This window comes from Capsella rubella, unplaced genomic scaffold (assembly GCF_000375325.1).
Source record: "Capsella rubella cultivar Monte Gargano unplaced genomic scaffold, Caprub1_0 scaffold_2, whole genome shotgun sequence".
In the NCBI taxonomy this organism is placed as follows: Eukaryota; Viridiplantae; Streptophyta; class Magnoliopsida; order Brassicales; family Brassicaceae; genus Capsella; species Capsella rubella.
Genome location: NW_006238922.1, coordinates 3,559,542 through 3,582,964, shown reverse-complemented (window position 1 = coordinate 3,582,964; position 23,423 = coordinate 3,559,542). Strand labels below are relative to the sequence as shown.

Sequence of the window (23,423 nt, the reverse complement as noted above, 5' to 3'; positions counted from 1 at the left end):
AAATATAATAATAGTTATAAGCATATTAGTCTTATTTATAATGTTTTTGAACCATTGTCTAAAAATTGTACCTGATGTGTGACGTTGTACATTTTTTTTTTATGATTCAGTAATATATGTCCGAAAATTATTTTTAATATACATTTGTTATATGTAATAATATAAATTTTAAAACAAATAAGATCATATAAAGATATTTGAGAGATATTCAATTTATTAGGGAGATATTTTAGGAAAAATCAAAGTAGTTGTAGATCTTTTACAAATTTAAACCTTATAATTAGTAAAATTATAGAAATGGCAAGGATTTATGATTGCAAATAATACAAAATAAAAGGTTACTTTCCAAAAGGTACTTCAAAAATGTTAATATAGATTGTATTTAAGACTGTACAATGATATTGTGATTGTTAATTATATGATTTAACATGTGGAATACAACATGAAAAATTGTTTTGTTATATATAACCGTAATTTAATCAGCTTAATAAAATATGTGCAATATTTCAAATAATGATATGATGATGGCGTAACATCTTTCATTTAACTCATTTTATATTAGACTAATATATTTTGTGTGTAAATTCAAAATATAATCATATTTCTATAAAGTCAAACCCGTTCAATCAAATTTATGTAAACTCAAACTCATTCAATCAAATATAATCATAGTTATAAGCATATTAGTCTTATTTATAATGTTTTTGAACCATGGTCTAAAAATTGTACCCGATGTGTGACGTTGTACATTTTTTTTTTATGATTCAGTAATATATGTCCGTTTTCAAAAATTCAAATTACAACATATGCGGAAAAAAAAATTATTTTTATTATACATTTGTTATATGTAATAATATAAATTTTAAAACAAATAAGATCATATAAAGATATTTGAGAGATATTCAATTTATTAGGGAGATATTTTAGGAAAAATCAAAGTAGTTGTAGATCTTTTACAAATTTAAACCTTATAATTAGTAAAATTATAGAAATGGCAAGGGTTTATGATTGCAAATAATACAAAATAAAAGGTTACTTTCCAAAAGGTACTTCAAAAATGTTAATATAGATTGTATTTAAGACTGTACAATGATATTGTGATTGTTAATTATATGATTTAACATGTGGAATACAACATGAAAAATTGTTTTGTTATATATAACCGTAATTTAATCAGCTTAATAAAATATGTGCAATATTTCAAATAATGATATGATGATGGCGTAACATCTTTCATTTAACTCATTTTATATTAGACTAATATATTTTGTGTGTAAATTCAAAATATAATCATATTTCTATAAAGTCAAACCTGTTCAATCAAATTTATGTAAACTCAAACTCATTCAATCAAATATAATCATAGTTATAAGCATATTAGTCTTATTTATAATGTTTTTGAACCATGGTCTAAAAATTGTACCCGATGTGTGACGTTGTACATTTTTTTTTTTATGATTCAGTAATATATGTCCGTTTTCAAAAATTCAAATTACAACATATGCGGAAAAAAAAATTATTTTTAATATACATTTGTTATATGTAATAATATAAATTTTAAAACAAATAAGATCATATAAAGATATTTGAGAGATATTCAATTTATTAGGGAGATATTTTAGGAAAAATCAAAGTAGTTGTAGATCTTTTACAAATTTAAACCTTATAATTAGTAAAATTATAGAAATGGCAAGGATTTATGATTGCAAATAATACAAAATAAAAGGTTACTTTCCAAAAGGTACTTCAAAAATGTTAATATAGATAAATTTTTATAGTTTAGAATTGAATTCTATATTTATATAAAACATAACAATGAATTAAAAATATTATAAATAAATTCACTTCTATACACAGTACATCCATAAATTCAAATTTATGATTAATACCTCAGCTGTAATCTTTTAACATCCTATAAAACAAACAAAAAATGAATATGATGCATATTTATAAATAGAAAAAATTAAAAAAAAAATGGTTATTTTATGATGTTATAGAATATTATTATAAGATTGTAGTTTAAAAATATAATATAAATTTTTTTAGATATGAGGTCTAGGAGAAATTCATTTTTAGGAAAAAAAAAAACTAAAAGCATATTTCAACATAGTTACGTATATGATATATATGTATATGTAGTGATTATTAATTTATGATTTAATTGGGACTATGTTAACATAGGGAATTCAAAAAAACTTATTGTCTTATTATTTTATCGAATTTGGTTAATTTTTACACTGGCCCGACTTAGGACCAGACAAATTTATTAATTTATAGTGTTTATTAATTTATAGAGTATTTAATTTATAGAGGTTTTACTGTACAATAGCCATTCATGATTCATCAAATTAAACCATTAAACCACTATTTTCAATCTAAACCGGAATAAACCATCATATTATTCACATGACTTCTCGTCTTTGAATATTCTTTGCCTCTGACTTTGGGTTTCCTGAAACCTTCCTCACACTCAAAATAATTTTGTATTTCTTAAACAATAAATTTGTGAAATTGGTGTTTTAAGTGTTACGAATTTGTGGATTTTTGAATCTATTTGGATTCTCAAAAGCCATGGACTTCCGAAGTAGAAGGATTCAGTTTCTCCTCTTTGCTATTGGATTACTCGCTCTTAGTATGACAGGTACTTAGATTTTATTTATCTTGTTTCCGCTAAAGTTTCGATCTTTGACCATAAATTTCGTGTCTTTGGATGATTTTATATAAATTCAAATCATGGGTTTTGGATTTTTAATTTAGGGTAGTTGTAAAGGTAACGCCTTTTCAGGAACTGAGATCTCGATTTGGTTCTTATACTCTCTCTTTGATCTGATTGGTTGGAACAGTGAAGTTTGATTCATTATCTGGTTAATATGGTTATGGAAGATTTGGACTCTAATTATGAGATTAGTGACTAGAATTAAAGATTATGTATTTGACATTTCAATACTTTCATATCTTGATTGATGAACTTAGTTGTGGTCAGAACTTGTTTGTGTTCAAAATTTCATATTTTTCCTTTTACTTTCTCTTTGGATCCTCTGTGTTGTTCACTCATGCTGGTCATATAGATATTGCAGGATCATAAAAGTTTCGATTTTTAGCATATGATGTTCTGTTTTTAAACAGCAATTTGAGCTATGTCTCATACCAGGCTCTAAGAGTAGTGAACTTGCTTGTAAAAGAGTCACTTTAGCTTTCTCTTCTCGTTTAGTTGCTGTGGTTTTTGGATTTTTTTATGTTTAAGACACATTTTGTTTACATAATTGTGGTTTTGATTTGTCTTTGGTATGGTTTATGGCTAAGCTTTGTTACTTGTGGGTTGTGTTTGTTTAAGTTGGTTATTTGATAGACATGTGATGTTTGAATATCTTTTATGTTGTTTTGGGTATGGTGAACAGCTGAGAAATGTCGGGAACTTGTTGGACAAGAAGCTGCATCAAAGAGTGGAGAGTTTACATTTTTGAACTGCTTTGATATGAGTTCAGGAACTTTATCTTGTGCGGTTAAAGAAGGTGTGAAGCTTTATTTCTACAATATAAGATCTATTCACGTCGAGAAAGCCCGGAACATAGCAATTGAGAAAGCCTTGCATGAGACATTGGCAAGTGGCTTGCCTCCTAATGAAGCAGCCAAAGAGGTGCAGAGAGCGGGTGAAAAAGCGGCTAAAATTGCCACCAGGCAAGCGAAACGGATCATAGGACCAATAGTAGCAGCCGGGTGGGATTTCTTTGAAGCGCTTTACTTTGGAGGTACTTTAACTGAAGGGTTCTTGCGCGGTTCTGGAACTATGGTTGGTGCTTACTCAGGAGGGTATGTGGGTGAGCAAAGATTTGGTAGATTTGGTTATCTTGTGGGAAGTACATTGGGGAATTGGGTTGGCGGACGGGTCGGACTGATGGTTTATGATGTTGTGAATGGGGTAAACTTCGTCTATGTGACTTATCAATCTGGAGAAGCTTATGAGAACCAGTCTACTACATATGAAACTTCTGAGGACCAGTCTACTACATATGAAACTTCCGAGGATCAGTCTACTACATATGAAACTTCTGTGGACCAGTCTACTACATATGAAACTCCAAGTTATGAGCTCTAGATGCTGCCAATGTTGGATTGTGGATTGAAAATGACCTAAGAAACTTTTGAAGACAAGTCGAAAGGAATTGGAAGATTTTGGAATATTTATTTCCTATACATTTGACATAGTTGTATAGACTAAAAAGTGTTTCCACTGGATCAATTTGTTATGGATGTTCAAAATACTTAAGTTACACTTGATTCATTGTGCAAATTGGTTGTTTCAAATTAGTTTTTATGTTGGCTTTTTATGAATGTTGAAATGAAGTCATATCATTGTTACAACGCATAAGGCCAAGGCCATAAGACTAGGACAATATAAAGCGACAACTCCAGGACAAATTGCAGCATTTTAGAGACAACTAAGTCCAACAAAAAGCCAAGACCGAGTCCGAGCCGAGGCATCAAGTTACACAATTGCATGGCTGCACAACTTGAGTAGGATTTGAACATCATGTTGATACAGTGCCGGTCCGACATATTTTGATGCCCTAAGCAAACTTTAAAAACAGTTCTTTCAGTTTCATACATTATAAAAACTCATAAACAATAGTAATTACTAATTAATATGTACATTAAACCTGCGTACAGTATAACGTTTCCAAAAATAGTTGGAAAGTCCAACATTTTTATTTTAAAAAAATCGCATTAAATCAGAATTTTACTATTAAAACAATAATTAATCTATAGTATTATTTAAGCGAGCCTATCAAGTTGTTTTGGTTATCTTCTCTAATCAAGAGAATAAATGAATGATCTGCCACAAAATTATACAGTATATAAAATAATTATTATTGTACAAAGTGCAATTTTAGTCACCAAGATCAAACAAAAAAACATATTCAGTAAAAATAGTATTGTTCTATTATTTTCTTAAAAAGTATAAATAAATCTTAGTCATGTTAAACAATTACGTGAGCGAATTCCCCATCAACCAAAGAAGGCATAAGAGGTTAATAGCTACATTGTTGTAAATCCTTCTTTTACTGAAATGACATCGTCAAATCAAAAACGGTTTTGTTGTGCAATCAATGTTCAAGAAAATGCTAGTTACTATGTGTGTGAGAACCTATATTTTAGCGCATAAACTGTATAGTTGGAGCCAAGGTGATTTAAGCGGATTAGGAATTTACAATATAAATATTATAAATATGATATTATTAATAAAATTGTGTATACATATACATTAGGAAACATAAAATATTAAGTTGTAACAAAAATAAAATAGAATAAAAAATTATTTCACTCATATTTAATAATGTATATATAATTATAATTACATATACGAAGGTAAAACTTATAAATCTAAGTATATGTATATGAAAATTGAAAAATATATGTTGAGACAAGAATTATGCAACGTAGGCAGTTGAAGCCTATGTATAGGTGTCTGAGTATCTTATATTGGATGAATTTAGTTATATCTTTGGAAAACATATCTCGTTAATGCTTTTGATGGTTTGGTTTTTATCGATGAGAAGGGTTTTATGTTTAGCACATAAGTTATTTGAGTAATTCTTTTTATTTGTTCACAAATTTGAGGTTTTTACATTTTAGTTATGTTGTCTTTTACACTCATCTATTGTGGCATTTTTGATATGTTTTTATAATGTTCATTTCATATTTGTTATATATCTCTTAATAAAAAGTAAAATAAAATATTCTAAAATACCACGAAAGAAAAAAAATACAAATGTTAGGTTTTCAATACTACTACAATTTTTTTTCCCCAAATATATCACTACAAACTATTTAAACTAAATATATCAAAATTTATAGTGCATTGACATTGGAACCAGTCCTTTGAAAGCCGCTGAAGCCTAAAACATGAAATGGATGTTAAAATTTGAAAATTCTGAATCACTAACTTCAACTTTGCGACTTGAAATGTGATTATCTTCCTAGGGACGAGCTCAAAAATCTTGTAGCTTCGATTTTATATAATATATATGTTGTTCAATATATAATTTTTATTTACATTTATCATATGTTGTCTTTGTTATTTTGTTATTAATTATTTTTATTAGAAATTCATTTGTAATAAATTTTTAAAACTTCAGAATTATTTTTATTTATTTATTTTGATAACAAAATTCGTATTAAGAATTCTTTTCATATATATTCATTTTATCATTTTAATATTAAAAATGATAACTTAAAAATATATATTTTGTTATTTCCGATTGCTTTAATAGAATTTAATAAAGTATTTTGATTGTTTTAATATAATTTATTTTGGAAACAAAAATTTATATACTGTATAAAAAAATATATAAGATGATGAACTATGGTTTGTATATCTAGCCATTGATTTAAAGGGAAAAACTTAAAGTGTCATCTATTTTTTTTCAAAAGACACCTTTATTAACTCGATAAATTATCATACAAATCGTTTCACAAAAGAAAAATATTGGGTTCACCTCTTTTTATTTACCTTCTTTATTTTATCCAATCAGAATCTGCCACTTGATAAATTGGGATGGTAAAAGCAAATATAGTAAAATATAAACCGTATAAAATTAATAGTATACCATTGAATTTTTATTTTACAGGACTATATGTTAGTTATTGTTTATTAAAGATTGTATAGGGTATAGTTTTTTACAAATTAAACGATGTTATATGCCGGTTTGGGTTTATAAAATAAGATTATTTTTAAATTTTATAAATAAAAACAAAGTTATGTATGTCGGTTTTTTTTTTTGTAAGATTAGGTTTTAAATGTTAAAATTAATTAGGTTATATGTAAGTATGGGTTTAGAAATAAAGAGTAGGGTACTGATTTTAGAATTAAAACAGAACCCAAAAATATCACAAAAGTCAAATTAAAACTTTTAACATTCAAAACTAAAACCTAAAACCTAAAAACTAAACACTACTCCTTAAAAATATATTAGTCAACCCAAACCTAAAACATAAATTTTACATCTTCAATTTTTTTTTTTTTTGTTTATGTTACTTAAAAAAAAAAATTTGTGGTATTTTTGGAAACATTAAAGAATTGTTAGTTTTAATAAATCAAAATTTTTTTGTTATCATTAGAAAATAAAATATAATATTTTAAGGATTCTCTAATCAAAAGTAGCATAAAATTTATACACCATTCACTATTCAAAAGTGAACAATATAATACCAAATCTAAGGTAAAAACTATCATGGTATAGGTTAATTTGGATTAATTTAAAGGGATTGTTAAAAATTGATACTCAAAAGATTTGAAAACAAAAAGTAAAGGAGTGATAATTTTAAAATTAGATCTCTCTCCTCACCCTTAACGAAATTACATTTTTACCCCTAATTCGATTTAACAAAAAAAAAACTGATATTTGCTAAAATAGCGTATCATGTAAATCGTATGTTACCGCTATACATTATAAGTTATTTGATAACTTCATAGTTATATAGTTAAATTATTTATAGTTATTCATATGTTAGCGCTATTAACTATGTAAATCATATGTTACCGCTATACATTATAAATTATTTGATAACCTCATAGGTATATAGTTAAATTATTTATTATATAATTGATATCAACTAACTTATATATTAACATGTTAATTTATTATGATATTTCATCTGTTATGTTAACTTATACATAAGAAACATATAAATGATATGTAAAAATTGTTCTAAAATTTTATGGATATCTATTTTGTTATGTGCTAAAATATTTGTTATCTATCTTAGAGGTAGCTTTGTCCAATTTAAGTAGCCAAGAGAGAGAACTAATTAAAAAAAATAGCATGTATAGATTCTTAATTTTTCTTTTATTTGAGTATACCCATTATAGTTTCCCTAATTTAAAACTGTATCTATCCGAATATTGCAAATCACTATACCACGATACGTTCGTCTAGAGAAAGCCACTACTTTTAACTTACCAATTAGAGTGGTTCAGGACATACCTGAGAGCTTCATCTCTTTATCTACAAAGACTTAATGCGAAAAGGCAAAAGACAAAAACACTATTTACATTATATGTTTTCAATATGACTTTGGGGCATTAGACATTTTGTTTCAGTTGATCTTGAGAGGTCAGTAACATTTGATTATATAAGAAAACAAAGTGAAATAGATTTATCAATGTCGAGTAGTCGCGTCAACCTGGTTGATGCTAAAAGTTAGCAGCCATACTTTGTCATCTTTGTAAAAACTTGTTTGTTTCGTCATTTTCCATTAAGACCATATACTATATAGTATTAAGACAAGACCCAAAGCTCTTTATTGTCACACCAAGATTCAGAGGCCCAATGAAGAGACTACACGTGCCATTGATGAACATGCTTCATCCTTCAACGAGCTCGTGTGAGTCCATCGCTAACGCGTGGCTTGGTCGTGCTCGTGCATAGCTAAGGTTACTTTACATGCACTTTGAGTTAACAATGCATATTTAATGTTTATGCATGTGTTATCTTAACTACATACTTGATGATTGTGTCGTGCCATATCTTTAATGCTAAATGTTTTACTTTCAAGATCATCAAGACACTATGTAGTCTGTGTTTAGTATAGGTTTGATACTTATTAACTTATTCAAGAGACACTAATTAGTAATTATGTTGAATATGCGTATTATCCCTCTAAACTCGAAAACACGAAAACTTAAAATATTTGATCTGAACATGAACATGAACACCTACCCTAAGTTAGATTCTTAGTAACTTTTATGGAGATCTTTAATTTTGCTTTACTTATAAAGCGACACTAATTAGTATTTAGGTTGAATATGCGTATTATATCTCTAAATTCGAAAACACAAAAACTTAAAATATTTGATCTGAACATGAAAACCTACCCTAAGTTAGATTCTTAGTAACTATTATGGAGATCTTTAATTTTGTTTTTCCTTATAAAGCGACACTAATTAGTATTTAGATTGAACAGAAAGTGTTTTTATTTAGCATAAACATAAACTTAATTAGAGTTCAATACATGTGGTTTTGGACAATCATACAACGAAAACGAAGTGATAATGTGATATGTCTCACTTGAATAAGATAGATACGAGGCACAGATACCTCTACATCCGAAGTGATAGGTGTGATCAGCAAAGATATAGAACCACCCGTGTAACGACACGACATAAATATTGCTTGATATTACTTTTTCTGTTCTTTTCTAGGTTGTCTTTTTTCTTGTTAAATGTTTTTATAGGTTGTTTTATAAGAGTTTTTTTTTTATCATACAAAATATAAATTATATATATACTATGTATTATTGTTTATACAGTTCTATCATTATTGATTGAAGTTTGTAACTAGATTTGAACTAAGCTACTAAAAATGGTTCACAAACTCTAATTCATTGATCAATTGTTGTAATATTTTTTTCTAACTTGAATGGTAAACATATTGACATATTATGTTTTGAGCATATTATTCCTTCATTTAGTATTCTCTCTAAGCGTTTGTCACATCATATTTTTCCTATTAAAAAGACTATTACAAGTATATTCTATTTTTATTTTAGTATGAATGCAAATTAACCCGTGGTAAAACTTTCCTAAATTTAGAATATTATTTAACGGAAAGATTTATTATAAATAAATACACTGCATCATATAAATTCTCTTTTGAAAAATAAATCTCAAATTTTATAACAGAGATACCAAAACCTCTAAAATCAACCAAAAATAATTATTTGAATATTTTACTTCATAATTAATTAATCAACCAATATATAAAACATTATAGAATAATATACTTTTAAAATAAATAGTATAATTTTATAATATCTAATATTCTATAATTGTAGCTATAAAATATTTAAAAAATGAATTGCGTTTTAAAAAAAAATATAGTAAACAATTTTGTAGTTACAATTATAGAATTTTATAATTTATTGAATCGTTCCGCAAAACAAAAAAGTTAACATTAGAATAGTTTCTAATTATATAATTTTAAAACTAACAAAATTATAATTTAAACTTCTCTTATATATTATTAATTTGCTTTTCTTTTTATAAATAAATTACGAAAATTTATAGGACTACTTTGCAAATGAAATAGAGTTCCTCTATATACAGAACAAAAAGTAGAAAGTTTCGAATTAGGAATAGATGTGGGTTGGAGTAAAAGTAACTCTAATATAGAGTTTATAGGCAAACAATAGAGGTGCTCGTAGTAGTTAAATATTTTTTTCTATTATCATTTCTATTATTTATCACTTTTTAGAAAAACTCATGTTTTGCTTTATTGTTCTGTTTTGTAACATTTTTGCTTTATTAATAATATATATATCAGTTCTAATGGAGATTTAAATGTGAAACAATGCCGATCAGTTTCATTGATTGGATCACCTTTTTGAAAAAAAAAAGGGGGAATTTCAAAAATACCCCTTTTCCAATACCACTTTTTAAAAATACCCCTCTTTCTAATTTTATCAAAAAGTCACAATAAAAATTGAAATTTATCAAAAAAATATGTATAAACTTATATTTATAGACACAAACTATCTTTACATGTGTGTAAATTTATATATATATATTTCATAAGTACCGTATAAATACCTTTTAAAAATCATATAAAAAGCTTATAAAAACTGTGTAAACCTTTTAAAAACCTTATAAAAACCATATAAATGCCGTTTCGAACCTTTTAAAACCTTCTAAATATTTGGATTTAGTCTCCCAGTAGTAATGATGATCTTGATGTACCTTATCAACCATATAAAAGTTTATAATTTTTCATATTTGAAAAAGGGTATTTTTGAAAATGAATAGAAAAGAGGTGTATTTTTAAAAAGGGGTACATCAAAAGGGGTATTTCTCAAAAATTCTATTAAAAAAAAGACAACACAATCTAAACCAAAGTTCAATTTTTTTTTGGAAAAGTAGTTGAATTTTAGTGAGTTTCAACTTTTTTATTTATAAACAGCAAAAAATGTATAATTTGGCCATTTTCATATTATATACATTTAGTTTTCTCTTTTCTTTTACTATTTAGCAATTAGTTTTTCCTATATACTACTAACCTTCCAAATTTGGATTGTAATGTCGAATTGGTCGCCCCTTCTTGAAGCACAATTGGATGCTTAACATCATGTGCTTAGATATGTGTCTCTCTACATAAAATTTGTAAAAAAACAAAAACAAATAACATGTTATTTATTTTCTTTTGCCTTTAAAAATAATTTCTTGAAAACTTGAAATCATATTGAAAAATGTTATAATAAACTAATGTATGTTTATTGAACAAAAAAACTAATGTGTGTTTCCATTTTCATGAAACTTTAATTAGTTTTTGATACATTTTTGTTGGATAGTTCTTGAATCATCTTTTATATTTAAAATATCATCCATGAGAACAGAAAGAGTATAATTTTTTTTGTTTACTTTTTATTTTTGGTCTTCCAATTCTAAAAACTTAAGAATATAAATAAATAAATTTCCTCTCTCAAAATATTGAACCATTTTCTAAAATGTATACATACATATACAGTTGACAGAACTTTACAGGACTATAACATATTTTTTTAATGATTATTTTAGTAGTTGACATAACTAAAAAATGATTATTTGGTAAAATATACGAAAGTTATTGGAAATCTTTAAATTGGATCCGTCGAATGTGCACAACAGTGAGGATGGCAACATCCTGTCGCAGAGTCTCAACTTGGTCACCTCTCATTATAAGCAACTACCAAAGTAAAACTTATACAATCGGTTAAAATAAAGTAAATTTTATTTAACATATTTAAATAAAAAAATTAAATAATATAAATATTTCCAATATTGTTCTCAAACATATACAAGAGGAGAATAACATATGGAGTTACATAACAGTTGATCATAAATTAGATTAGCAATTCTTACTAGTATATAGTTTAAATAACAAAACAAAATTTTACTTAGATTACCCCTTTCAAAATAACAGGATAACTAAATATAATTTTAATCCATTTTTGTTTACTTCAATATAAGATCGTACATCTTTGTTTACCTAATATTTTTCTTATTTTTTATAAAGGTAAGAGATAAATGATGATACCATATATTAATACATTTTATTAATTTCTGTTTTTATGATTAGTTACTTCGAATCAAAACGATATACTTTTTACCAATTATTTTAAAGCCATCAATTTGTCCGCTTTTTATATACTTTTCTCCAATTATCGACCAATTGCTAAATTATTTTTTAGTTAACAGATTATAATCTTTTTTTTTTGGTAATGGTTAACAGATTATAATCTTGTATATTGGTTCATAAACTCGAAATTGTATACGCCATGGATCTCTTTAGTCTCTCATTTAGTCCTTGTAATGACACATCAATTTTGACGACGCATTCAAATGCAATTAAAAGTAAATCATTCTAACTTTTTGATAAGATATGAATATGCAAATAGATACGAAAAATAGTGATAATGTATGGTCAATTATGTAGCCACTAAAATCGATCCGACCTACAATTCTTGGGAACCGCAGAATATTATTGGAGAAAATCCTGGTGTACAGTACATATAATTAATTTATATATATAATTTTATATATCATACCATATAAAATTAATAATAAGTTAAAGGTATCAAAATGTATTTTTGTATTTCCATATTGTTTGCTTCTCACTTGCCCAAATTCTTGATGAGTCTTTAAGCCGCAATAAAATTCTTGATGTGTACTTTTAGATAAAATGAGAATAAGGCAACGAATGGTGACCATCAAAGTGGAGCGTTTTTATCCAGTACCACAATAACGTATGTATATGTTATCATTTAACCAAATGTTTTTTGTTCGTGTTTATTGAAAAAAAAAAGATTTGCAAAATTAACCAACATATATAGGCATGAAACGCTTTTAAATCATAAGTATTATTTACCTAGCGTCCAAAAACATCGCAAATCGCGTTTATCCCGCATATTTATCTTCTCTAAATACTGCAGTTGAACTGTACCGCATATTAAAACTGTTTATCCTGCACAGTTAAATACGTTGTCACTATTTGGACCCTAAGTGTATGATTTTAATTGAGGAATAATCATAATTTTATCTAATATATCATGGTATCCTATTATATGACAATATGACACACATTTTTCGATGATGACATTCGATTTAATAAAATAGGCATGCGAGAACATGGAATGTACTAAAAAGAAAAAAAAAAAAAAAAGAATAGGAATGTACTTTTTATCAAATTGAGGTTAGGGGCATCTCCATCTAGAATTTCTTATCATGAGATTTTTATTATTGAGACCATCCTAATATTGATATTTAATTTCAAGGTTTAGTGAAAAAAATATTTCAAACTATTTATATATCTCCTATACTATTTAAAAAACTTAAACAGTTTTTTATTAATAATTTGTCTTTCTTTAAAATAAAAAATCCATGTTAAGATTTCTAGCTCCAACGTATATTCATTGTTATCCCTAAAATAAGATTTCTATTTTTTTTAATATTTAGAGATTTCCATTTATATTTCACAATAAAATTTTAAATCTCTGTTTTTGACTTAAAATAGAGTACAGATGGATAAAAATACAACTCCAAATTATAGTTATTATATATGTTTTAAAAAATATGGATAAATAAAAAAATAGATTTGCTTTTAGGGTTTAAAGGGCACAAAAAGGAGTTATTCTATTTTGAAGAAAAAATGAAAAATAAGTTGAAAATGCTTTTATGGTTTGACGGATACGGAATAAAAGTAATATAAATTAAAAAATGTGAAAATGAATAGCTCAAAAATAAAAACCATAAAGCAATGTTAATTGTTAAATAGTTACCTTTTCTCTTTAAAGTAGAGTAAACTTTGTCAAAAAAAAGCAGATTATGGTAAAAGGGTATGTAGTCAAACCCTAGTCTTTTTCTTGTTTATACCCAATTTTCAAAGGACGATAATGTTACATGGTTAAAATTGTTAGCACAAGTTAGGTAAACTCTTGAGTCTTAAACATCATATTTATTCGCACCATACATAATCACAAAACTCTAACATGCCACTATATACTACATTGGGCTCAGAGCTTGCTAACAATCCAGAATTATCAATACTCCCTTCGTTTCGTAAAAAATAACATTTTAGAAAGAAAAAAATTGTTTCACAAAAAGTGTCACTCTATAATTCCAATATAACTTTAACTTTAGTTTTCTTAATTTACCCCTAAACCCAAAAGTAGTATTAAAATTTAAATTTTCTTAGAACACGAATTAAAATTTAATTATAAAAATATTATTTTCTGATTAAAATTTAGAAAAAGTAATCAATTTTTTTTTAAGACTGAAATTTATCATCATTATTTAACAAAAAATATATTTAAAACTATACGCTAAATGTAAAATAGTCAAACCAAACATTAAAAAAAGTTAACAAATAATTAAAAATACTGTAACCATGTTAATCATGGAAATTAGTGTTATTTGAGGGTAGTTCTTTTTATGGTGTTTCTAATATTTGGATTAATTAGAAACCGAAGGAGTACTTAATATTTTTACCATGCCATGTTGTAATTAAAAGAGACTTAAAAAGTATATTTATTATTTTATGATATGGATCCCACAAATTTTGCTAATAAATAAACCATCTCTCCAAAAACTTCATTCCACCTGAGAACCACAAACTCTTTTAACTTTTTCATTTTCTTTTTCTCTCGCAAAAACCTCATAGTGTCGACATGGGTTACTGCCAAGACGACCAGCTAGTGAACACGATCTGCGACCTTTACGACAAGATCTCAAAGCTCGAGACTCTGAAGCCCTGTGAAGATGTCGACACTCTCTTCAAGCAGCTCGTGTCCACATGCATACCACCAAACCCTAACATCGACGTCACCAAGATGTCCCAAAGCGTCCAAGAGATGAGATCAAACCTCATCAAAATCTGTGGTGAAGCTGAAGGTTACTTGGAGCATCACTTCTCTTCAATCTTGACTTCTTTTGAAGACAACCCACTTCACCATTTGGATCTTTTTCCTTACTACAACAACTATCTCAAACTAAGCAAGCTTGAGTTCGATCTCCTTGATCAAAACCTTAACGGATCTGTTCCTAAGACTGTTGCTTTCATTGGCTCTGGTCCTCTCCCTCTTACTTCTGTCGTTCTTGCTTCTTTCCATCTCAAAGACTCGATCTTTCACAACTTTGACATTGATGCATCAGCAAACTCGGTTGCAGCTCGTTTGGTTTCGTCTGATCCTGATCTCTCTCAACGTATGTTCTTTCATACCGTTGATGTAATGGACGTGACCGAGAGCTTGAAGGGCTTCGACGTTGTGTTCTTGGCTGCTCTTGTAGGGATGGATAAAAAAGAGAAGGTTAAAGTGATCGAGCATCTTGAGAAACACATGTCTCCTGGTGCTTTGCTCATGTTGAGAAGTGCTCATGGACCAAGAGCTTTTCTCTATCCTATCGTTGAACCTTGTGATCTCCAAGGTTTCCAAGTTTTATCTGTTTATCACCCGACCGATGAAGTTATCAACTCCATTGTAATCTCAAGGAAGCTCGATGGAGATGGTAATGGTCATGTTGCTCATGATGATCACATAGATCAAGCTTCTGATCTCGCTTGTAACTGTTCCAAGATCCACGTGATTATGAACAAGAAGAAGAACATTATCGAGGAGTTCGCAGGCGCTAATGAAGAACAACTTACTTAGAAAAACCATTGCTTTGAGGCAAAGAATGGCTTGTATAAAGTTATTTTGGGTTAGAACAGGTTATAATACAATGAATTTGATTGATTGCTACAGTCTTGTTCTTGTCTTTATCTTCCTTCTTTGTTCTGTTTCGTAGCATCTGATTTGAGATATGACAATGACTACTTCTTCTTTTTGGTTGTGCGATTCTGCGAATGTCTATTGCAATTTGCAAAGGGTGGTCAATCAGATTCTGTTACGACAGAACCGATTATTCTTGTCGGAAATAAAACAAAGATATAATCAAATGTCCCATTACGATAACGATACGATTGGTCGAAAAAAATTCTTGCTTCTGGTTCTATTCAAAGAGCAGACTTTTGTATGATTATATCCTAAAGTAGAAAGATCTAATTCTTCAAGAACATGATTCTTGTGTTCTTCTCATGTCGTCTATGGAAAATAGAAGAGAGCATTGTTTCTATTCTAAGTTCCTTCCAATTGTCGCAGAAGCAAAATTTGGATTCTGAATCTTAAAACCTATAAAAAAGTAACTCTCTTACATGCAACAAAACTAACCATAGCTTTTTTAAAGAGTTTATATTAGTTGCAGTTTTCAGGTACACCAAAATGAAAACCCGAGCGCAACAGATCGCGGTTTTTACATTCTACGATTTACCGGTAGATATATGAACAGAAGCAGAACCAGTATGATTCTGGACCGCAAACAAAAAAAACATACTTCATGATCAAAAAATGCTTACTGGGTCTGCAAAATCTTTACCATATACGCTGCTGTTAAAAAGACCCATCTTCTAGGTTACTGTTTGAGGCAGTATCTTGACTTCAGTTTGTCTAAGACCTCTGCATACTCCATCGGGGTAGCTTTATCGCAGAAAACATCATCCCATATCTTCATAAGCTCTGCTCCAAAAGAAATCAGATAGCACAACTATTATCATTCTGATGATATTAAAGATTGTTGACATGACATGAAGCAGATAAAGGGAGTACCGTTTTTCTCTGTTGAGGTAAGGCACATGACGAGCATGTTGAATCTAGGTACCTTTGTTAGGTTCTCAATGTATTTAACAGCCAAATCCATGTCTTCACTGCAACATGCAAAAAGCTATATGGATTAATGACCGATTTTTTAACAGAGTTTCTGGTGAGCCCAAAATACAAATGTTCTGTTTACTTACGTGAAAAAAACAGCTACGCATTTTATTATGTCAACCAGCACTGGAGAAGTCAAGGCGTTCTTGAAGATCTGAGGTAAAGAGTTCGGTGACATGACCTAATACATATACAAACCTGATGAGTGGCAATGTTATTTGAGGATTTAATAAATTAGTTTTAGCAAGTGGAATTTCAAACCTTCAACAGTTGGGTTTGTAACGCACGGTCACCAGAAAAACTTCGCCAAGAGTTCTCAAATTCGTAAGCAGATTTTGGGGCTTTAATGTTTTTAGAAACTTCGACCATTGCAAGTGAAGCTGCATGGGCAGCAAGCTCTTGCACAGATGGCTTTAGTTCCAGCTTTTTAGAAACAGGGTTCCCCTGTAAAATTAGAATGGGGAAGCTTTCTAGTATCAGAGTGGATTTTGTTGTACGACATATGAACCCCACTTAGATCACCAAAACTCACCTGTCCAGAAGATTGAGCACCGTTTCTGTTAGAAGACTTCTCCTCCTTTCCATAACATTGGCTTCTAGGCATCACTTGATTGCTGTCTGGATTCTCCGTGATAGCAGATGTTTTCTTGGAACCTTCTTTGCATTTCTCCTGAGGCTGCCAAAAAGTTAAAAGTTTGCATGACAAGTTCCGTGAGACAATCATGTTATATAAAGATAAAATCTCCATGTGATATATTATCATATCCGAAAAACTTTAGTAGTGCACGAATTCACAGACCTCTTAGATGTGCATATTTCAACTTCAGATTATCAAACAAAAACAACTATGGGATATACCTCAGGTTGTACGTTTTCTATAAGCTTCTTCCCCAAACTTTCCTTCCTAACTGAATCAGGACGAGCCTTATCACTGTTTGTTTTGACCCCTAGGGTTACTGGCTTCAGATTCACTTGTGTTTTTGGCAATTTTGTTTTCTTATCTAAACCCGCTGTTTTGAGTAACTCTTGCGCAGTGCTTTGCATTGCTCCAGTGGCTTTCTCAACGATTTCCTGCTCCGAATTCAAAAAGTTAACCTTCTGTTAAGGATATAAAAGTTTTGGCGAAAATACAGAAAACAACATATGAAATATTACTTTCTCTAGCAAAGATTTGATGTTGGCATATTGCTTCTTAAGCTCCTCGCTCGCAGGCTCCAATCTTAAAGCAAACTCAGCATCTGCGATTAATTTTAGTCACCTCACATACGGAGCAAGATGTAATAAAGAGTTTGTATGTATTTTAAGAGAACGGAATGAATGAACATATATGGTGTGGGGGATACCTTCTTTGGCTTCTTTAATCATCCCAAGTTCTTTTCTGGCTGTTGCTCGGCGTGAGTATGCTTTTATATATCGATCATCCAGATTTAAAGCTTCTGTGCAGTCTACCTCAGCCTCTCGATATCTAATGTAAGAAACATTATAAAAAATCCGAAAAATAGCTTAGAGATTATCGGGTGATGGAAGAGAAGACAAACGAGCGTCACACACTCATGAAACCAATAAAAAAGACAATGAGCTGACCTTTTGATTTTCAGGTAAGCCATTGCGCGATTTGCATAAGCCACAGCATTTGCCGATAAAGCAAGGCTCCGAGAGTAACAATCAATCGCCTCATTAAACTTCTTCTGCTTGAAAAACTCATTCCCCTGTATTAAGAGTAACATCCATTTTCACAATACCATCGAGACAATCGCACATCATTAAAACATATCTTGAAGGGAGGTAAGTACCTGCTCCTTCTCTGAACTAGAATCCAGTAGACTTTCTCCGATCAAACTACTCGACAAATCACTAATGGAGCTATAATTCTTAACAAAGTCATACTGCCCTGAACCACTTGGTTTGAATTTCTCACTATTCTGAAAGTTCAAAACAAGGATGTAATCAAACTTACAAGTAAAAGTAACATCTAAAATTTTCCAAGGTTATACACATACAAAAGAACAAACCAGATTCGACGAATTAGAAGGTTTCTGCTTAATCTTCTTGTCTTTATCCTTCAATGAAAGCTCCCAATCCTGCAAGTCATTCAAAAATCCCTGGAAATCCTGGGAAAAGAGAAAATCGAACCCAAACGATGCAAGTAAACATCTACTTCGTTCATAATCAAGTTTACTACAGTTCGTTCTACTGATAAATCTCCATGAAACCTAGATAACGAAGCGGAGATACGAAGCACGAATCGTTTCGATTTCTTTTTTCGTTCCTTTCTCAATCCTCGAGTAAACAGAGAAATTTAGCTAAAGGCGATTCATGTAACGAAGACGAATGAGTTAAAATGGTTATACCTGAGTTTGATCGCGGCCGTGTTTGTTCGGTGACCTAGCCATACTGAGAGATTCTCCGACGAGTAACAGTCCGACGAAAATGAGCAAAAGACGATTCTAGAAGAAGAAGAAGAAGAAGAAGAAGACTGAAGAGAGTTTAATTTTGAATCTTATTGGACTTGGGCCTTAGTAATATTTGAGTGAATCGGGTCGGGTCACTCAAAAACCGCATTAAATTGGGTCGGGTCGGGTCGGGTTAGATCTATAAACCGATGAAATTTGAGAGGGTTCGGGTAAGGACTATAACCGGGGGTAACCGATAAAATTGATACTTTGGTGAGTACGGGTCGGGTCTGTAACAATATAACCGGCGGTTATTAACCGCTTAAAGATAGGTATTTCATATTTGTGTGAGATTGACTGATTGAGTCAAGTTTAATAACCGGATTAAACCGATAAATTGAAGTTAGTGGTTAGACCCGGTTAAATTTGTTTCTTGAGCAAAAGGAAATCGGAGAAGTCTTTTTAGTGAGGTAACCAAAAACGAAAACATCAGATCTTGAAGAAGAAGAAAAACCTAAAGAGCTCAGAAGCTTACTACGAAATTTTCGAGAAGATGACTGTAAGTTTTCAGATCAATTTATAAACTTTAATGTTCTTGTTTGCTATGTATGCTTCTGATTCTTCTGGGGTTGATTTGATTTTCCTGATTTTGATTTTGTTGTAGTTTACTATTCCGATTGATAACGGAGATGCTGTGAAGATCGCAGAAGCAGAATCACAAAGAACGCTGTAATGATTTCTCTTTTTTGTATGATTATGTAGGGTTTTCGATTCTGAGGATTCGATTTTGGATTTTTAGGGTTTATGTAAAATTTTGATTAGGTACCCATATGTTACTGGAACTTCAATTGTTGCAATCAAGTACAAAGATGGAGTTTTGATGGCTTCTGACATGGGAGGTATGTTATTGTTTTCGAAGTTTCAGCTCTTTCGTTGTTGCATTTCACTGTATGAGCACTTACGCTTCCTTGCGTATTTGGTGAAGTTATTGATTTGTAGGATGTTTATATTTACATCTGATATGAGCTTGATTGCTTGAAGTGTTTGCTTTGCTTCGATTGATGCTTGTTTAGTTAAGTCTGTTTCTTTTTGGTGAGAGATCATAGCAAGGTAGTGAAATGTATCATGTGTTTCAGATTTGTAGTGATCAGTATGAACTCTGAATGATGTTCAGAAGCTTTTATATTTGATATTAATTTTGTTTTTCATAGTATGTAGTCCCATGTATGGTCTTTTGTATACATTCATGATTGGTTAAGCAATCAGGTTGTTTGGAGTGATAGCTTCATGTGCATGGTTCCTTTTAATATTAGTTATTTAGTTGTCTTTTACGCCGCTTTTGTAGTATGGTTAGTATCTTTTGTTGCAGTTCTTCAGCTGTTACTTTAATTTATCAATCTGATTGATATATTCAGACATGATGATGAAACTGAGGTTCAACGTTACTGGTCAACTTGGTTGTTTGCATCATTTGTTAGTGGGTCTAAGATAAGGGAATTAGGGTCAAACACTATTACGCAGAAATGGTTTTGTTCTGATAAGAGTATGTATTTGTGCCTCTAGATGTAGACATGCAATTGCTTTCTTGCTGTTTACGAGTCTGCTTTCTTGCTGTTTACGAGTCTGCTTTCTCGTGTCAGTTCACTATTCTCATTTTTTTGTTTGACTACCAATTTATAATGTTACTGTCCATCTGTTGCTCCTGTTCTTCTCTCTGTTATCTTAAGATTATGGGTGGAGTATGAATTAAGGATTATTTAATTGATTTGAGTGCACAAGTTCGAAAGCACAACTTGATAAGTTTTGACTGCTTCTACTTTTCTTTTGGATTATGTTTTGGTTTCCACTGTGATTTCCATTGTTAACTAGATCAAGAAAAGGCAACTGAGAATTAACATTATAACAATCAACTTACTGCCTAGCTATATCCAGTGAAATAGTTTGATTGCTCATATTTTTACACCAACCAACTCTATGTAAAATAACTATCAGATGTCTGTATGGTTAGTGATGCTGATAGTATATCTATGTGTTTTCCTGATCTCTTTAATAGTTTGGATTACTACTTAAGTTCTAATGTGTGAACTTGGTTTCCTGGAGATTTTTTCATCAAAGGGTAAATGATAATACTGTAGCTTCAGCTCACCTTCAAACTTTTGTGAATCTGTAGGTTCATATGGATCCACCTTAAGATACAAGAACATTGAGAGAATGCAGGCTATTGGTAAGCATTCTCTTCTTGGTGCCAGTGGAGAAATCAGCGACTTCCAGGAGATTCTCCGTTATCTTGATGAGCTCACGTAAGAATCCTTTTGTTTCAATGTCTTTTTTAAAAAATTTGTTCCCTATTGTTATTACTCATGAGCCCTCCTTTTTACACAGCCTGAATGATAACATGTGGGATGATGGTAATTCCTTGGGACCAAAAGAGATTCACAACTATCTGACCCGTGTGATGTATAACCGTCGCAACAAGTTCAACCCTCTGTGGAACACTCTTGTCCTTGGAGGCGTGAAAAATGGGAAAAGTTACCTTGGAATGGTATGCCTCAGACTTTTCATTTGCATATATAAACTTATTGTGAAAACTTATGATTTGAATATATCTGATTCTCGCTAGGTGTCAATGATTGGTGTTAGTTTTGAGGACGATCATGTTGCCACTGGATTTGGAAACCATCTCGCTAGGCCAATTCTTCGTGATGAGTGGCATGCAGACATGAGCTTTGAAGATGGTGTCAAGCTCCTTGAGAAATGTATGCGTGTGCTTCTTTACCGCGACAGATCTGCTATTAACAAGCTTCAGGTTTGTCTCTAATAACAAGTTTTCTCACCCCGTTATCATGTCTCATGAACAAGAATGGTCTTCATTTAGTTTGGTTCAAGTTCTTCATATCGAATGTGTAGTAACGGTATAACATGAAAATTGTGCAGATAGCAAAGATCACAGAAGAAGGCGTGACGGTTTCTCAGCCATACTCATTGAAGACATTCTGGGAATTCTCATCGTTCCACAACCCAACCGCTGGTGCTGAAGGATCCTGGTAAGAAGCGAACGAAGCAACCACATTGTCTGGAGATCTTTCAAGGAAACTTTTTAAAATTTATGTTGTGTTGTTTAACGCTTGTACTGTAGTTGATTTACTATTAACCATGGTGGTTTCTTCATGACATTCCAGAGTTCAAATCAATGAGGATTTATATAATGTTCTCAATATCTTTTGGATAGTTGAGTCTTAGACCAAATATCTGGTATTTTGGTACGAACATCTAGCTCTGTTAACGGAGCGAATATCCGCTTTTTTAAAAAAAATCCGTATTCGCATCCGCATCAGTATTATCTATGATATTAGAATCTGTATCGTATTATCCGTGATATTAGAATCTGTATCCGAAAATCTGGATATCCATTGTTCGGAGATTTGTGAAAAAACGAATATTCACAGATATCTGAAAATATGTAAAAAAAATAAAATCAAAATACCATGTATTTTAGACTAAAATACCGGATATACATATCTAAATACCGGATATCCGCATATAAATACCGGATATCCGTATCTAAATACCAGATATCCGGGTTTTTCCAAAAAAAAAAACAAAAACGGATATTCCTTTATCCATTTTTAAAAACCGCATTATCCGTAGCCGTATCCGAAATATCCATAATTTATTATCCGTATCCGTATCCATTTTTCCGGATATCTGTTTCTTCAAATAAAAAATCGGATACGGATACAGATATTTGCGGATGCGGGTTTTTTTCTCATGGCTACGTACATCTGGTATTTTTTAGTAGAAAATTTTAAATAATTTGTTAACTTGTAGGAGATTAAAAACAAGGAAATCATTATTTTATTTCTTACTAATAAAATAATTTAGTACATCATTATTCTCTTCTAGTCAAATTGCGTAGTTAAGACTAACCATAAGAGTAAGTTGAATATCAGCTTTTTTTGGGTCAAAAAAAAGTTGTATATCTTTTCTTTATTGTCATTTTAAGTATGTCTTATGGGTGTAAAAAGGAAAGTGATCCTTATGATAATGTTTATCTAAATAATTATCATATCCAAGTACTTATAAGAAATAGTGTTTCTAAAATTATTTTATGGCTATATATAAAAACAAAGTCATCAAATATATTTTGCAATTCTATCCTCCATCCATTAAAAATACCGGTCAATCCATGGAATAAAAACTATGATATGCAATATAATCCTTCTTCATCGTGGTCAAATTTGTAAGACTATGACTAAA

At 30.2% G+C, this 23,423-nt stretch overlaps 4 protein-coding genes across 7 annotated transcripts; 3 read left to right on the top strand and 1 right to left on the bottom strand.

Annotated features, from left to right (window-relative positions):
* The first annotated feature begins 2,447 nt into the window (after positions 1-2,447).
* LOC17894067 lies at positions 2,448-4,308 on the top strand. The gene is made up of 2 exons (XM_006302659.2): positions 2,448-2,641; positions 3,399-4,308. The coding sequence occupies exons 1-2, from the start codon at positions 2,572-2,574 to the stop codon at positions 4,094-4,096; spliced, it is 768 nt and encodes a 255-aa protein (XP_006302721.1). The 5' UTR covers positions 2,448-2,571; the 3' UTR covers positions 4,097-4,308.
* Positions 4,309-14,643: 10,335 nt separating this feature from the next.
* On the top strand, positions 14,644-15,685 carry LOC17896008 (probable nicotianamine synthase 4). The gene has a single exon (XM_006301654.2). The coding sequence runs from the start codon at positions 14,698-14,700 to the stop codon at positions 15,676-15,678; it is 981 nt and encodes a 326-aa protein (XP_006301716.1). The 5' UTR covers positions 14,644-14,697; the 3' UTR covers positions 15,679-15,685.
* A 488-nt stretch (positions 15,686-16,173) lies between these two features.
* On the bottom strand, positions 16,174-19,232 carry LOC17894137 (RNA polymerase II-associated protein 3). Of its 4 annotated transcripts, none has more exons than XM_006302145.2 (12): positions 19,125-19,232; positions 18,786-18,884; positions 18,567-18,695; positions 18,358-18,482; positions 18,117-18,238; positions 17,929-18,011; positions 17,632-17,844; positions 17,306-17,449; positions 17,035-17,217; positions 16,860-16,954; positions 16,672-16,769; positions 16,174-16,581 (listed from the first exon to the last, which is right to left on the bottom strand). In XM_006302145.2, exons 1-12 carry the CDS (start codon positions 19,164-19,166, stop codon positions 16,478-16,480), a joined length of 1,437 nt encoding a protein of 478 aa, XP_006302207.1. In that variant the 5' UTR covers positions 19,167-19,232; the 3' UTR covers positions 16,174-16,477. The 4 variants fall into 4 exon arrangements, with proteins under 4 accessions (XP_006302207.1, XP_023643474.1, XP_006302206.1 ...); XM_023787706.1 differs by having other exon boundaries at positions 17,306-17,443; XM_006302144.2 differs by having other exon boundaries at positions 18,786-18,854; positions 19,125-19,223.
* A 412-nt stretch (positions 19,233-19,644) lies between these two features.
* On the top strand, positions 19,645-22,412 carry LOC17896037 (proteasome subunit beta type-4). The gene is made up of 7 exons (XM_006302685.2): positions 19,645-19,725; positions 19,831-19,895; positions 19,989-20,065; positions 21,337-21,466; positions 21,549-21,708; positions 21,787-21,972; positions 22,101-22,412. The coding sequence occupies exons 1-7, from the start codon at positions 19,720-19,722 to the stop codon at positions 22,212-22,214; spliced, it is 738 nt and encodes a 245-aa protein (XP_006302747.1). The 5' UTR covers positions 19,645-19,719; the 3' UTR covers positions 22,215-22,412.
* The last annotated feature ends 1,011 nt before the right edge of the window (positions 22,413-23,423 follow it).

Bases quoted from the DNA above. Each gene is read 5' to 3' on its own strand.
- LOC17896008 (XM_006301654.2), top strand. From the start codon at position 14,698: ATGGGTTACTGCCAAGACGACCAGCTAGTGAACACGATCTGCGACCTT.
- LOC17896037 (XM_006302685.2), top strand. The intron at 19,896-19,988 runs GTAATGATTTCT...AATTTTGATTAG, and splicing joins GCAGAATCACAAAGAACGCT to GTACCCATATGTTACTGGAA. The intron at 20,066-21,336 runs GTATGTTATTGT...GTGAATCTGTAG, and splicing joins GATGGCTTCTGACATGGGAG to GTTCATATGGATCCACCTTA.
- LOC17894067 (XM_006302659.2), top strand. From the start codon at position 2,572: ATGGACTTCCGAAGTAGAAGGATTCAGTTTCTCCTCTTTGCTATTGGA. The intron at 2,642-3,398 runs GTACTTAGATTT...TATGGTGAACAG, and splicing joins ACTCGCTCTTAGTATGACAG to CTGAGAAATGTCGGGAACTT.
- LOC17894137 (XM_006302145.2), bottom strand. From the start codon at position 19,166: ATGGCTAGGTCACCGAACAAACACGGCCGCGATCAAACTCAG. The intron at 18,885-19,124 runs GTATAACCATTT...CTCTTTTCCCAG, and splicing joins ACGGCCGCGATCAAACTCAG to GATTTCCAGGGATTTTTGAA. The intron at 17,218-17,305 runs GTGAGTTTTGGT...CTAATTTTACAG, and splicing joins GTGCTCAATCTTCTGGACAG to GGGAACCCTGTTTCTAAAAA.